The sequence below is a fragment of the Solanum pennellii genome, chromosome 11 (genome assembly GCF_001406875.1).
Source record: "Solanum pennellii chromosome 11, SPENNV200".
NCBI lineage: Eukaryota > Viridiplantae > Streptophyta > Magnoliopsida > Solanales > Solanaceae > Solanum > Solanum pennellii.
The window spans coordinates 5,494,633-5,509,244 of NC_028647.1; the positions used below are offsets into that span (position 1 = coordinate 5,494,633).

A 14,612-nucleotide genomic window follows, 5' to 3' on the forward strand; every position below is an offset into this window, starting at 1 on the left:
TGAGTACTTGTTATTAAGTTCACCAAAAACCAATGTTTTAAGGAGTGTTTAACGCTCAAGCAATTGCTTAGTGTTAAGTAAGAGGTTTTATCAAGGAAGTCATCATAGCTAATCCAAGTTATACTTCTTTCTCTTCTACTCACCCCCACTCCCACCTCCACCCACCCCACACTAAATAACGAGCGCTCTAGCTAACTCTTATTATTAATTATCTGATATTTAAAATTTACTATGCTGACTGATTCAGATTTGAACAACATAAAAATTATCAAAGAAAAAGTTGTGCTCGCGAGATTTTTCATTTTCAGAGCTCAAAATCCGAAATATTATCATTTATTTATTTTAAAATTATGGGGCTAGCTATAGATATGAGACTTGGTCACCTACCACAAGGCAGATTCTCCATACAACTTACAAAGGTAGGAAAACTTAAAAACTTTTTCTTCTCTAGCTAATAGCAATTGTCTTTTTATTTTTTTACTTTGATTTGACTGTATTTTCTAATTAGAAAATGCCACCAAGCTAGCACTCTTTCCATTTTTTTTTTAAAAAAAATTGGTTCAATATAAAAGACAATCTTCATGAACATTTCATAACAATATATATCATATTATATAAAAATACAAACGTTAAGAATAGGTCTACTAGCTTTATTTTTAGTAATTATTGAAATATTTCAAAAGGATAAAATTAAAAATAAATTGGGAATATAGAAAATATCATTCGGCACATATTAGAGTCGAAGTCAGTATTTGAAGTATATGAATTCGTGAATTTAATCGTTTTAAACGATCAAGTTCTAAATTAATAATTTGTACAAGCTTGATAAAATTTTTAACAGAAAAAACCTTTCAACTCGTAACTCATATTCTAACTTCGCGGTATATTCGTTTTCAAAAAAAAAAACCGGCTGAGCCGGCTATAATTTGTTGTTAGTTCTCATTTTTGTTTATAATAATAATAGTCCACTTTTTGCGGCCAATTTTGCTTATAAGTAATGAAACTCTTTTAAATAACTTTCATTCTTCTAAACATTTTATATAAAGTTGCTCCATATATATAATTATTACTTTTTTTCCTTTAAGCCAATAATATTTTTCACTTATAGAAGATAGAAAAATAAAGAAGAAATTAAGTATGGCAGGGTTTGATGAATTTAGAGATGAAGAACATTATTTTGTTGGACATCATAGTGATGTTGTTATTTTTGAACTTAATAGTTTGCAAAACCAACTCAAAGGTAATATCATTTCATCCTTTTTCTTACCAAAAGACTTATTTTCGTGCATCCCTCGACTATTTCATTGACGATTTCTTTTATACTGAATAATTTATTTATTCAGATTTAGCTAATAATATTTGAACATGACCAAACTCGTGATTATTTTCATTGTGTTTTTACAACCTTCAATCTTGCATTTGTCGAGCATGTGTGTCTTTGATCTTCACTCTTTTCTTTTTTCTTATTCTTTTAACATATAACTGACTTCAATTCGTTCTCTGTGAAGGCTTAATTAAAAATTTTAAAATCAATCTTCTAAATGAAATTTTGAATCAAAGTAGATTAAGTTAAGGTAAGTATGAGTTTAATCCTCTTCTCATCGGATCAAATTTGATAGTCGTTCAACCTAAGGAAAGTACAGTCAGATTCAAAATCTCCAATATCTTGATATTTACCTTCACTTCGATCTTCTCTTTTATGAGATGAGGCCTAGAGAGCCATATGAAAATATTGGATTTTTATTATCTATATTTACATCTACTATTAAAATTTTATAATTTAGTATTTAAACACATTTTTCATATATAACGTCAAAATACGTACGATTATATATATATATATATATATATATATATATATGCACATAAAGAATATGTAATTTATACCGTGGATATATATAAGTTAAAGTAGTTGCAAAGAAGAGGTTTATTTACTCTAATTTCCTGTGGCTTAGGTAATATTTCATTTTCATGTAATTTATTTTTAACAATTATTCTTTTTGTAACATTTGTGATGCCAATATATTACATTTGCAAAAATTTGTATAATTACAATTAGTTATTGATTACTTTTAATTCTTGATTTTGAATATGTATTTTTCAGAGAAAGATAGAGAACTTGGAGCAGCTCAAAGTGAAATTAAGGCTTTGAAAGCAACAGACACTCTCAAAGATAAGGCACTTGAAGAGGTATTAATGATTAATTTCACGTATGGTTATTAAACTTGATTCAATATCACAATAAAATTACAAACTTGTATGTAACATAATTTATTTATTATCCTTGAAGTTACCAAAAATTCAATCCCAAATTATTATTTTTCACAGCTTGGAAGTAAATTTCAAAAACTGGAAGAAAAAATGAAAATAAGTGAAAATCTTCTTGAACATAAGGTATGTCATGTTATTTATTTTCCTTAGTCTATTATATTTCTTGGACTCTTTAAAAATATAAACGAATCTGTGTTGAATCCTTCAAGTGTAGTGTATCTTTTTGAAGATCTGACATGAGTACGACAGTAATTTTGAAGAGTCTGAGTAACATATATACCAAAGGCATAATGAATAAATATGACTCTTAACTTGGTGTCAGTTGACAACTATAACCCTCAACTTTAGATGTGCATGAGTTGACACTTAAACTTGTATAAAATTGAACAAGTAGACACATGTGTCCTACATGACATGACGCCACGCAGGACACAAAATTTTCCAGGCATAATACATATATTGGACCCTAAACTTGACTTCAAATTTTAACTTTGGCCTCCAACTTTCATAATGCACAAATAAGCACTTTAACTATCTAATTTTTAAATAAATAAACACATGAGTCCTACATGGCAAAATACACGTAGGACACCATGTAGGACAAAAAATGACATGTAAGATGACATGTAGGAAATGTGTGTTTATTTGTTCAAGTTTATACAAGTTTAAGTGTCTACTTGTGCACACCCAAAGTTGAAGGGCATAAATGTGATTTGAAGCCAAATTAAAGGACATATTTATATATTATGCCAAATTTTCCATGTAGGATGAATGTGTCAATTTGTTCAATTTTATACAAGTTTAAGTATCTATCTGTACACATCTAAAGTTAAGGATCATAGTTGTCAACGGACATTAAGTTAACTGTCATGTTTATGTATTATGCTTATACTAAACGAACTCCTAAATTGTTTTTGGTGCTGATCAAATATTGCAGAATCTTGATATCAAGAATCTCAGTAATGAGAAGAAAGAAGCTCTGGCTGCACAATATGCTGCTGAATCAACTCTTAGAAGAGTGTATGCAGACCAGAAAGACGATGATTCGCCTCCTATCGAGTCCATTATTGCTCCTCTTGAAGCAGAGATTAAGATGTATAAGAATGAGGTAATGTATATACGATACAGTCAAACCTCTCTATAACCAACGGTTAAGTTTTCTTTAGAACTGATTTTTCATGTTACGTTATATCATTTTTTTTTTCAGATTGCAGCATTACAGGAAGATATAAGGGCTTTAGAAAGACAAAACAAGTCAAAAGAAGCAGCACTGCTAGAAGCAGAAAGGATACTAAAAAGTGCTTTAGAAAGAGCATTAATAGTTGAAGAAGTTCAGAATCACAACTTTGAGTTGAGAAGACAAATTGAAATCTGTCAGGTATGAGTTACAAAACCAGACTATAACAATGCGTTGCTCGGACTCTTCAAAAATGTCGATGAGTTGTGCTGGATCCTCCATAAATGGTGTATTGTTGGAGGATCTGTCACGGATGCAGCAACATTTTAAACCAGATTATAACAAGTTGTGTTGCTCGGACTCTTCAAAAATGTTGATGAGTTGTGCTGGATCCTCCAAGAATAGTGCATTTTTGGAAGATCCGTCACGGATGCAGCAACAATTTAAACCAGACTATAACAAGTTGTGTTGTTCGGACTCTTCAAAAATGTTGATGACTTGTGCTGGATCCTCCAACAACAGTCCATTTTTTGAGGATCCGTCACGGATACAGAAACATTTTTGGAGAGTTCGAACAACATAGATAACAAGTTACTTAAAAGATAGTATAAACATGAAGTGCTACTCATCTGCATGCAGGAGGAACACAAAATACTTGATAAGACGAACCGTCAAAAGATTTTAGAAGTTGAAAGGCTTACCCAAACAATTAAAGAGCTTGAAGAGGCAATTCTTGCTGGAGGAGCAGCTGCTAACAAGATTCGCGACTGTCAAAGACAAATATCTGAACTACAAGTAAGATAAACCGCGAAAACAATCTATCAAAGTAACAGAACTTAATTACTCTTTTGATAAACTGATTGGAGCTTTTAATGAACATATAGGAGGAGAAGAGAACATTGGAAAGGGAACTAGCAAGACTCAAGATTTCAGCAAATCGAGTAGCAACAGTCGTGGCAAATGAGTGGAAAGATGAGAATGACAAAGTCATGCCTGTTAAACAATGGCTAGAAGAGAGAAAACTTTTGCAGGTCACTAGAACAATATGCTAATAAGTCTGATCAAATGAGTTATTATACTTAACTAGTCAATTTCTTTGAGTAATTTTGTGTATTTGGATTGTAGGCGGAGATGCAACGACTAAGAAACAAGCTCGTGATATCAGAGAGAACTGCTAAGGCTGAAGCACAAATCAAGGTGAGATCTTGCTTTTACATATACAGTCAAAACTCTCTATAACAGCATCGTTTGTCAATGATACTTTCCAGCTGCTATTGTGAAATGTTGTTACAGAGAACATTTATAACATAACATGAAAGATCGGTTCCACAGAAAATATGGTTGTTATAGAGAGGTCTGACCGTATATTCTGATATCTTTAAACATATGCCGTAGGACAAGCTAAAATTGAGGCTGAGGACATTGGAAGAAGGGCTAAAGCAAGCAACAAGTGTCTTTATCACTCCTAATGGATCGCCAAAACCTCAAAAGACTAATCATTTGTTTAGTATTTTGTCGAGCAATGCTGGATTGAAAAAGAGATCAACGTCTCAACCAAGGGCGTCTACCATCAACAGAAGTTCAGAGAATAGAAGGGATGATGCTTGGAAGCAATTCAACAAGGAAGGCTCGGGAGGTAGCTTGGTGAAGAAGAGCCTGTGGGCTTCTCGAAATAGGGATGCTGAAAAGGAAAATGCAGAAATCAAAGAAAATTCTAACGGGCATATATATAGCAAGGAAATGACAGATACACAGAAAATCATGAACAGGGTTGGTGACCATGAAGATAATAAGAACACTGGAAGCAACGAGAGCAATGATAACGATATGGTATCAGGACTTTTGTACGATATGCTTCAGAAAGAGGTACTTTGTTTGAGGAAATTCTGTGAGACAAAAGAGTCTGCTTTGAATGCTAAAGATGAAGAAATCAAGGTAAACTATCATGAACTTTCACCATCAAATACATAACAGAAACAGAAACATCACAATCCCTTTCCATTTTTTACTTTTTTTGTTGTATATATTGCAGAAGCTAATGAAGAAGATTGATACATTAAACAAAGCCATAGAAGTTGAATCTAGGAAAATGAAGAGAGAATCAGCTATAAGAGAGAAAGATTCAGTATCATCGATAAAGACGGATGACAATGTAAGAAGCAGAAACTCATTAACAAGGTCTGCATTTCCTCACTTCTTTTTCACACTTCCTATGTAGAGATCAAATAACTCATCCAAATATATTACTTCCTTTTGTTCTGCAGCTCCGTCAGGGTCAAAACATTTTGAAGAAGATAGATACGTTGGTAGAAAACAATCGATCAGACAGTGTGATATATTCTTAGAATACTTGTATATACAAAATGCAATTGAGTTGTGATTGATTTGTGAAGTGAGGAACTAAATCTCTCGTTGATTCGTTTTGCCTATATCTTTCTTTGATAAGATGTAATTGTTCAAAAATAACATCACTTGTATTAGAGAGTGGAATGCATGTATTCAAGTTTCAGAAATTTGTATGATTTTTCCTGTTCATATAGAATGTTACAATCAAGAAATAGACATTTCATGTTTTTGTGCCTGTAATAGAAGTACAGCAGTAAACAACAATAGAAGAAAGTGAAGCTTCATAATTCAATTCATGGATGGCAGGGAAAAATGGCCACCTATCATAACAATGTCTCAATCTCGAAAAAGTCAGAGGTCGACTATATGAATCCTCACATGCCAATGTCATACAAAATAAAAACAAAAAGTGCAACCCTCTTCATAATGTGAGGATTCATCGTTAATTGGCTAGTTTTACGTTAGCTGTCAACATATCTATCTCGAGACAGGCAATGTGAGCAAGCTCATACGGACGTCTAGTGGAGTTTCTTGATGTCACCTCTCTCCAAAAAGCATTTTAGTATGGTACTATTTTTCATGTACAATGTTAGAGATTGGGAAAAATGGTGCTGGTTTTACACCTACATGAAATATTCTTATGATCTTAATTTCTCTAATAACTCTACAACTCTGGAATTGTATCTAAGCATGGCCTCCATTTCTTACCTACTACTCTTCTTCTTCTCTTTCCCTTGAAGGATCGAACGATTTTTCCAGATTGAAGATCTTTAACATTGTTCAAAAAGATCTCCAACTGTTCTTTCGTCAATACAATCTTGACTCTCTGGCTCTTACAACTATCACGAAGATCATAAATCTCCGCAGAAGTCAGCTTCTGCAATTGCTGGAAGAAAATAGGCGTTTTCTCCAGCAATTTGTCTTCTTCCTCGAAACTACAAACTCTTTCTTTCCTTATGTTAATGCAGTTCCCCATGACTTATTATTTGCATGTACATTACGACTAATGAATAGCTGTTCTATATATATATGTATGTACACACAGCTGCTATAACATGTACTAGACAAAGAAACGTGCAGGCAACCTTCATTTTTAGTCTAAAAAAGGCATTATACAGTTTGCAGCACCCTGCATTATTAGTTTCAGGAACAAGAAATACTAAAGTATTAAATGGAAGTCAAAACTCTACAATTATTTAATCATCTAACACTATTTTAAGGCACCGTCTGAGTTGAATATTGTTTATTCTTTTAGAAAGTCAAAAAGGGGTGCATTATTCACTATACATTGCACCCCTTTAAGTCGGTACCTAATTAAGAGTCCGACTACACAAATTAAATTTAAAAATCATAAAGTTCAAATCTTGGATCTGACTCTGGCTAGCTAAGATGATGAAATAGGAATATAATGTCAACATTTTCGATACTTGCATTCAGAATTAGTACTGTACTTGTTATTTTGATAGAATCAGACAAAAGGCTCATCTGGGGGATTGGACATTGAGACTTCCTTGCTCTTATACCCGATTTAAGGCCTCACTTGAATGATATATGGTAGAGTTTAAGTTCAATGAAGCGACTTTTGGGTGTACTGAACGATCCAACACCTCAAGAACACGAACATGACATTTTTTCTCAAGACGTCATTTACCTGAACAATTCCATTCACTCTATAACAATTTCACGAAAATCACATCAATTTATCTATTGACTTGACCTTTACATGCAGAATAATGTATACAGTAAGAAGGCAAGACGAAATATCAGCTGCTTGGCTCATTTGGCAAAAGATTTCAGCTAAATATGGGGGAATTGCTTTAGTTATATATTCACAGGTGAGCTCTTGACTGTACTAACTTATAACTAAACAAGCTCAACGCGGCTTAATCAATGTGATGATGCTTTTATAGGCCATAGCTCCTAGAGTTGTGTGCATCAGAAGGTGATAAATAGACAGACGGAAAAGAAGCAGAGAATGCCATGCTAGCTGAGCATATTGATGCTGAAAATGTGGAGGTGTAAGAAACGGAGTAAAACTGGACCTAGTTAATGAGCTCAAGCCCAAGTATATATGAATGACCTGATTCCTTGCATTGTTAAAATAACAGAGCCAAATTTTTCATCAACTTCCATTACATTGTGACGACATACCTCAAAGGATACTTGAATTTCGTGGCTAACTAGCTAGTAACAGGGAAAGCAAAATACCATTACTAAATAAAGTCGAACATCCAACTACATGTAATGACGTTCAGTCCTTCACAATATTCCACAAATTCAGATTAGCAGTCCACATTTAATTAGGACAACTAGCTCTGAATTTCCTGACATATGCTTGTTGTCTTGGTTAGGACAACTAGCTCTGAGTGGAGATGGTAGGTCGTGTTATGGAGAAAGAGGAAGTGATAGCCTCTTAGGAGGATGAAAGAGGAAGAGGAGGCTATATTGGATAACAGAAGGGCGTAAGGAAGAAAATGAGGTAGGCATACTCCAGCTGGTAAGGAAGAGCTCGAAGAGGTTGAATCAAGAGGATCTGGTGCTGCTCGTCTTGAATTGGAGTAACCAGAGTTGTCAATGCTGCTCAAAACATGGATGGATCAAATGCAGATCACATTTTCATCCCCCAAATAAAGCTAAGCTATCAGCAAAACTGTACAACTTGATGTTGATCTCAAATTCAGTCATTTGATTACACTATCCATTTTATTTTCAAGTATTTAATCAGTAATGCCTCCACAGAGAGTATGCTCCTAATTATCTCTGATACTAATTCTCTTGAGCAATTCAATTGTTGGTATTAATTTCAAGAAGTATGTGCACGGGTAAAAGCAATGCTTATTATATGAAACTGGGACGCCAAATAGGGTATTACCTTTGTGGCTTTTCTCAGTAGACTGAAATACAATAAAGGTAACCTTTGGGAAGCAAAGAAAATTGTTACGTCATAACAACCATCCTTGTCAATAAACTTAACTTGGTCGATATTAAGAAGAGATATCATGCATGTGTTTTTGAATACAAAAGAGCTAGCTATGTTTGCTCCAATACAATGCAAACAGTAACTTGGCACCACAGAACATTTTCCATGCTTCCAATCAGTTTATTTTAGTGTTCTATGAAAGATATGGTCAGATGTTACGGTAGAATTAAAATATAAATATGATATCTCATTCATTTCCTCAAATTCTTTTTCTATTGCTGATTGCAAGAGATACACTTGGATAGGCTACTGAACTCAAAATTCAAAACTCCTCATCTAGAAAGAAGAGGTATCCTAAACAATGAATAATCTACTAAAGGTACCTTTCAGATGTAAGAGAAACAAAATCTCTTTAGCACAAGAATTATCAAGGCCATAGAGCAAAGAACCCTGACCATTCTAAGCAGAAACCACCTCTTGAGCACGTCTAGACTCCAACCATGATGTAGCTGCAACCTTCGTGGTCAAAAACCACCCAGCCTTATCAGGTGCCTCGTGGAATGGAGCGTTTAATTCCTTAAGGTGCGACTCAAATACACCTGCCAGACCTTTCTCGGAATATTTATGTTTTCCATGTCCTGTGTTGATTCCAAGCAATGATGGGAACTCTTCCCCACTTTCAAGTGCTTTGTTCAAGTCATTAACCCAGATGTGCAATGCTGTTAAAGCTGCACCAAGGGAGAGGCTCTTCAGATGTAAAGACCATTGAGTAGCAGTTCGAGACATAATATCTGTATAGATGTTGAGAGTTAGTCCAACATCTAACAACTCACAAGCTCTCTCCAACTGGTTAAGATTGACACATATGTCAATCAAACAGTTGCAGTACGCTTTCCGGACATCCGTAGTTGCACAATCCAAAAGTTCAGCAGCATGTTTCTTAAAAGCCCCTTCTTCTTCTTCAACTTCATCATCCACCAGGAGTTTCACCACGTAACCAAGCTTCGGATTTGCCCTCTCAAGGCAGATAGTTAGCTTGTGAAGGTCTTCCTTTGCTGTTTGTGTCAAAACATTAAGAAGACAACCGGTAAAGCGCTCATCTGCAGATAATCCCAAATCTGACAGCCTATCGAAAGTTCTTACTACATCATCTGTCCGGCCTGCTTTTCCATAACACTGAATAAGCGAGGTCAAGACAAAGATATTCGGTTCAAACCCTGCTTCAATCATCTCATTCAATGTGAATTCCGCCTCCGAGACCTTCCCACTACAAGAGAAGATGGTGATTAGAGAAGAGTATGTCCAGCTGTCAGGTTGGCAAGTCTCTGAGGCCGAGCTTTTCATCTCCTCAAAAATGTTAACAGCCTCATCTGTAAGTCCGACATCAGCACACATTGCCAAAAGTGTATTATATAGTACCACACTCAACTCCAATCCCTTCTCCTTCATTTCTTTATAGATTTTAAGAGCATCTTCACTATAACGAGCCCTACCATAAGCCCGAATGAGTGAAGCATAGGTACCCCAACTTGGTTGAAATCCATTGCTTAGCATTTCTCCATAGATGTTCTTTGCCTGCCATGGCCTCCTAGCTCTTCCCATAGCATCCAACAAACTGTTATACACAGTCATATTAGGCTTTACACCGAGCGCTTTCATTTCCTCGTACACATTCAAGCACCCATCAAAATTCCCCGCAGCCCCATAAATCCTAATCAACGTTGCAAATGTTACAGCATCTATACGCCATTTCTCTGTTCTCGCACGATCATACAAACTCAATGCCATATCTACATTGCCAGCCTTACCATAAGCATCAATCATCACAGAATACGTAACATCATCTGGTTCACACCCAAAAGATGGCAACTTTTCAAACCATTCAATAGCTTTTTCAGGCAAATTACACTGCCTAGCACAACTAATAATAGTCGAGAAAGTAACATTATCAGGCTTTACCCCTCTCTCAAGCATTTCATCAAACACCTTCTCTGCTCTATCCAAATCCTTATTTTTCCTCAAAACTTTCAACGTCACATTATATACAATCACCTCTTTGCTCAATTTCAACCTTTGTTGAAAATACTTCATCGCCAGCAACGCAGTTTCAGCATTAGTCATGTTATTCAAAGTCACAACAGCATCTTGCTCTACTATTTTGTCACCCAATTCAGCTAAAACATTAAAAACGTCTTCTTCTAGAGGTTTACAAGAATCCAAAGACCCAGCCACTTTCATTAAAGAAGCATACCTGAAATCGTAAGACTTCCGCTTCAGCTCAGAAGCTCGGGGGCTTTTGGGGTTGACCCAAAGCTTGCTTTTTGATGAAGAAACAGCTTTTCTATCTGGGTATTGAGAAGTATTGGGATTTGAGACCTGGGATTGTTCTTGAAGTGACACTTGGGTCGTTCTAATACAAGATTTGGAGTGAAGTTTGAAGGGAAAGGTGAATTTTTGAGGAGAATTGAAGTTGCAGAAGATATTGGATTCATAGAGAGGAGAAAGTGTAGAGCTTGGAGTAGACGCCATTTTCTTGGAGCAAAGCTTTAGCCTTACCACCCGCCTTATCAACTATGGTGTTTCAAGAGAAATGGAAGAGGTGAATTTGATCAAAAAGAATTTACATATTGCCCCTTAAAATTTTAGGATTATGAACAATTTACCCCCCTAAACTTTTCAAATAGTTATTTGAAAACTATTTCAAGTAAATGTGTGCCCATTTTTTTTGTTGATAAAATTTGGTTCCTTTAACATTATTCGGTTTAGACGTAGAATATCTTTTCAGAAGTTATCGCAATTCTAGAGGTTCGATCGAATTAAGCTTTTGCAATTTTAGAATCTCCTTGTTGAATGATTTGTTCTTTCAGATTGGAATCAAATGTTTGACCTTTTCGAGTTATATTTGTAACTCACTTGAGGCACGAGAAATAACGAAAAAATGTGTATGAACGAGATATTCCGTAACAAAAAAAGAAGGGAAATGATTAAATGGAGGAACTCTCGAGAATTTGGCGATCTCAAATGTGAAGTTGTCTGACGGAAAACTAATTTCATGTTTGGTTTAGATAGGACTTTTTTATGTTGAAAATTTCTCGTTCATTTTCATGTGAATTTCTCAACGAATATTTTCAAACTTGAGGGGTCGTATGTATTCCATCTCTCGAGCCACGAAGTAGACCCCCTCAAATATTTAGCATTTTATAAGATCAGATATGAAGTTTCTCATATTATCCTTTACAAATCGTACTTTGTAATGTATTTCTTATTGTAATAATTTCAACAATTATTAACTTCCTAACCGATTGCGTTGGAGAGCCAAAATATAAACACCAAATCGCGAGTTTGTAATTATAATTGCTTTTAAAAAAATCCTAAATATTGAAGAATTACTCTAATTCTAGAACAATTGGGCTTTATTAGTAGTACAATACTTTTTTTTTCTCCGACAAAAATAATACTCTTATAACTTATCATGTGAGAACTTAAGTATTTTAGTTGAGTGATACACAAATTGGAATTAGAAGGATTTTCAGTTAAATTTTTTGAGAAATTAAACCACTAGTAATGTTGAAAAATGACATTTATTAATCAATCAAGACTTAGCCAACAATCTAATTAACATCTTTTATTCTATTTTACAAAAGAAAATTACCTATACATAGTTTATCATTTATAACAATTTTTAAAGAGGAAAAAGACAACCCCATTAATAGAAGCCCACATTGAAGAGCCCAGACATTGACCCATACCTATTGGGCCACCTTACATAATTGAGCAAGCATTAGCATTTTCATCATTAAAGTACTGATCACATCTGCTCACACAACAGCCCCTACCATAGCCATAAGGCCCAGGCCCAGGCCCAGGCCCATAGTTATCGTAACACGGCGGCGGAGGGACCGGTCTTCCCCACCCTTGATAGCACGGGCCCCCGGTTTGGCCTTCGTAGCATTGTCCACAACAGTATTCCGGGGGCGGAGGGACCGGTCTTCCGTACCCTTGATAACATGGGCCCCCAGTTTGGCCTCCGTAGCACTGTCCACAACAATATCCGTGTGGCGGTTGTGGGTATTCTTGAATTGGCATTGGCATTACGGGCTCTGGTTTAGGTTTAGGAACTTCTTTGGGCTTTTCGGGCTCTGGTTTAGGTTTAGGAACTTCTTTGGGCTTTTCGGGCTCTTTGGGCTTGGGCTTCTCAATTTCTTTTGGCTTTTCAGGTGTCTTAGGCTTTTCAGGCTCTTTAATGATAACAACCTTAGGCTTCTCAGGCTCCTTGGGCTTTTCAATGACGACAACTTTAGGTTTTTCTGGCTCTTTAGGCTTTTTAGGTTCGGGCTTTTCGGGCTCTTTGGGCTTTTCGGGAGGTTTGGGCTTTGGAGGGTCTTTGATTTCAATGCTTTTGATTACTCCACATCCTTTGCAACACAATTTGTCACGAAGTTTTTCAGGGTTACAACAAACAACAGTGATTGTGACTGTATTACCCTTCTCATCATATACTTGATCTCTAATTTCTATTTTCACACCACAAAAAAAAAAAAAAATCAAATGAATTTTTATTCATATTATAATATTGAAAGTATTCAAGAAAAAAGAGACTTACGAGGGAATTTACAGAGAATTTTTTTAACCTTTTTGTAGCAGCTTGAACATTGAAGATCAACTTTGAGTACCATGATAGTAGTCTGATAATTAAACAAATAAATTAAAATAATTCTGAGGACACAATTAATCAAAGCTTGTGAATAATATTATGCAATAATGAACTAAATTATTTTGTATTTGTGGAAAGATAAAAATTCAAAATATATATAAGCGCGATCATATATATTAAATTCTTGATCAAACGTCATGTAATTATATATAAGATCGATCAGAATCTTTTTCGAATAAAAAAAAATAGTGAATTCATACCTTTTCACCCCCCATGGTTGATACTTGAAGAAAATGGATTTTGTGTGGAGAGAAAAGAGTTTAGCTTTAATAAAAATATATACTAGTATGAAAGAAACATCAAAAAGTCTTTATGAAGAAAAAAAAAAGAAGAAGGAATAAAGTAGGAAAAAACATCTTTAAAATTAAATGGAAGTTAAAATTAATGATTTCATCTAAATTGGCAGCCACTAGAATTGATGACTATACATATACTCTCAATTTTCATGTACTGGCTTTGATGGTCACATTTCACCTTCCCTTTCATACCAAGCAAATATATTCTCTTCTATTTCTCGTTCGACGTTCGATATCTATATTAAAACGTTCGGTATCTATATTGAGGTTGGTCAAATTTGAATTCATACATTTTAAAGATTATTTATAGAAATGACGCAACTAATAAGATTTTTTTTCATGTGTACAAAAATTTAAATTCAAGACCTCTGATTAAAGATGGAAAAAACGATCAATATTAATACCAAATACATTATATTTAACTTTTACAAGTAAATTTTGTGATGATAAGCATACAACTGGATAAAGTGATTGATAATTAATTTGTTATAACAAGTTAAATTATAATACTAGAGGGGGTGAGGATTCTTTACATTTTATCATTAATAAGGGAGGTACCTTTCGAGTCTTGTAGAATTAAATAGTTTTGATCCAAATAATTATTTATATGTGTTATGAAATTTATTTAAATTTTTTTATCTAAAGTTGGTGTACTACCCCCACATGGTGCTAGCTCTATATATATAGGCATTCAATCTTTAAATTGTCATTAAATTTTACCTAATTTGTAATCATAAATCTTTTCCACTTTTTTTGGTCTTCTACAAAAGAGTGTGAATGAAGATAATTGAACATAGTTGACACGTAAAATAATGGACTAATTACAAAAATTGCAAGTGGAAAATGATAATTGTGATGTGTCGTTAATGTGCATGCATCTCAATCAAT

At 34.5% G+C, this 14,612-nt stretch overlaps 3 protein-coding genes across 3 annotated transcripts; 1 reads left to right on the forward strand and 2 right to left on the reverse strand.

Moving 5' to 3' along the window:
* Positions 1-1,072: 1,072 nt before the first annotated feature.
* LOC107004110 (microtubule-associated protein 70-5-like) lies at positions 1,073-6,420 on the forward strand. Its single transcript, XM_015202345.2, has 11 exons — positions 1,073-1,240; positions 2,105-2,190; positions 2,329-2,394; positions 3,209-3,379; positions 3,479-3,649; positions 4,088-4,243; positions 4,333-4,479; positions 4,574-4,645; positions 4,844-5,383; positions 5,481-5,626; positions 5,713-6,420. Exons 1-11 carry the CDS (start codon positions 1,138-1,140, stop codon positions 5,735-5,737), a joined length of 1,683 nt encoding a protein of 560 aa, XP_015057831.1. The 5' UTR covers positions 1,073-1,137; the 3' UTR covers positions 5,738-6,420.
* A 2,520-nt stretch (positions 6,421-8,940) lies between these two features.
* LOC107004663 (pentatricopeptide repeat-containing protein At4g16390, chloroplastic) lies at positions 8,941-11,307 on the reverse strand. The gene has a single exon (XM_015202956.2). The coding sequence runs from the start codon at positions 11,241-11,243 to the stop codon at positions 9,174-9,176; it is 2,070 nt and encodes a 689-aa protein (XP_015058442.1). The 5' UTR covers positions 11,244-11,307; the 3' UTR covers positions 8,941-9,173.
* A 969-nt stretch (positions 11,308-12,276) lies between these two features.
* LOC107003113 (protein PYRICULARIA ORYZAE RESISTANCE 21) lies at positions 12,277-13,793 on the reverse strand. The gene is made up of 3 exons (XM_015201373.1): positions 13,629-13,793; positions 13,318-13,399; positions 12,277-13,228 (listed from the first exon to the last, which is right to left on the reverse strand). The coding sequence occupies exons 1-3, from the start codon at positions 13,641-13,643 to the stop codon at positions 12,477-12,479; spliced, it is 849 nt and encodes a 282-aa protein (XP_015056859.1). The 5' UTR covers positions 13,644-13,793; the 3' UTR covers positions 12,277-12,476.
* Positions 13,794-14,612: the final 819 nt, after the last annotated feature.

Excerpts from the sequence above, each read along its gene's own strand:
- LOC107003113 (XM_015201373.1), bottom strand. Across the intron at positions 13,229-13,317 it reads AATTCTCTGTAAATTCCCTC|AAATTAGAGATCAAGTATAT; the intron begins GTAAGTCTCTTT and ends GTGTGAAAATAG.
- LOC107004663 (XM_015202956.2), bottom strand. The coding sequence starts at position 11,243 with ATGGCGTCTACTCCAAGCTCTACACTTTCTCCTCTCTATGAATCCAAT.
- LOC107004110 (XM_015202345.2), top strand. The coding sequence starts at position 1,138 with ATGGCAGGGTTTGATGAATTTAGAGATGAAGAACATTATTTTGTTGGA. Across the intron at positions 3,380-3,478 it reads TTAAGATGTATAAGAATGAG|ATTGCAGCATTACAGGAAGA; the intron begins GTAATGTATATA and ends TTTTTTTTTCAG. Across the intron at positions 4,480-4,573 it reads AAGAGAGAAAACTTTTGCAG|GCGGAGATGCAACGACTAAG; the intron begins GTCACTAGAACA and ends TTTGGATTGTAG.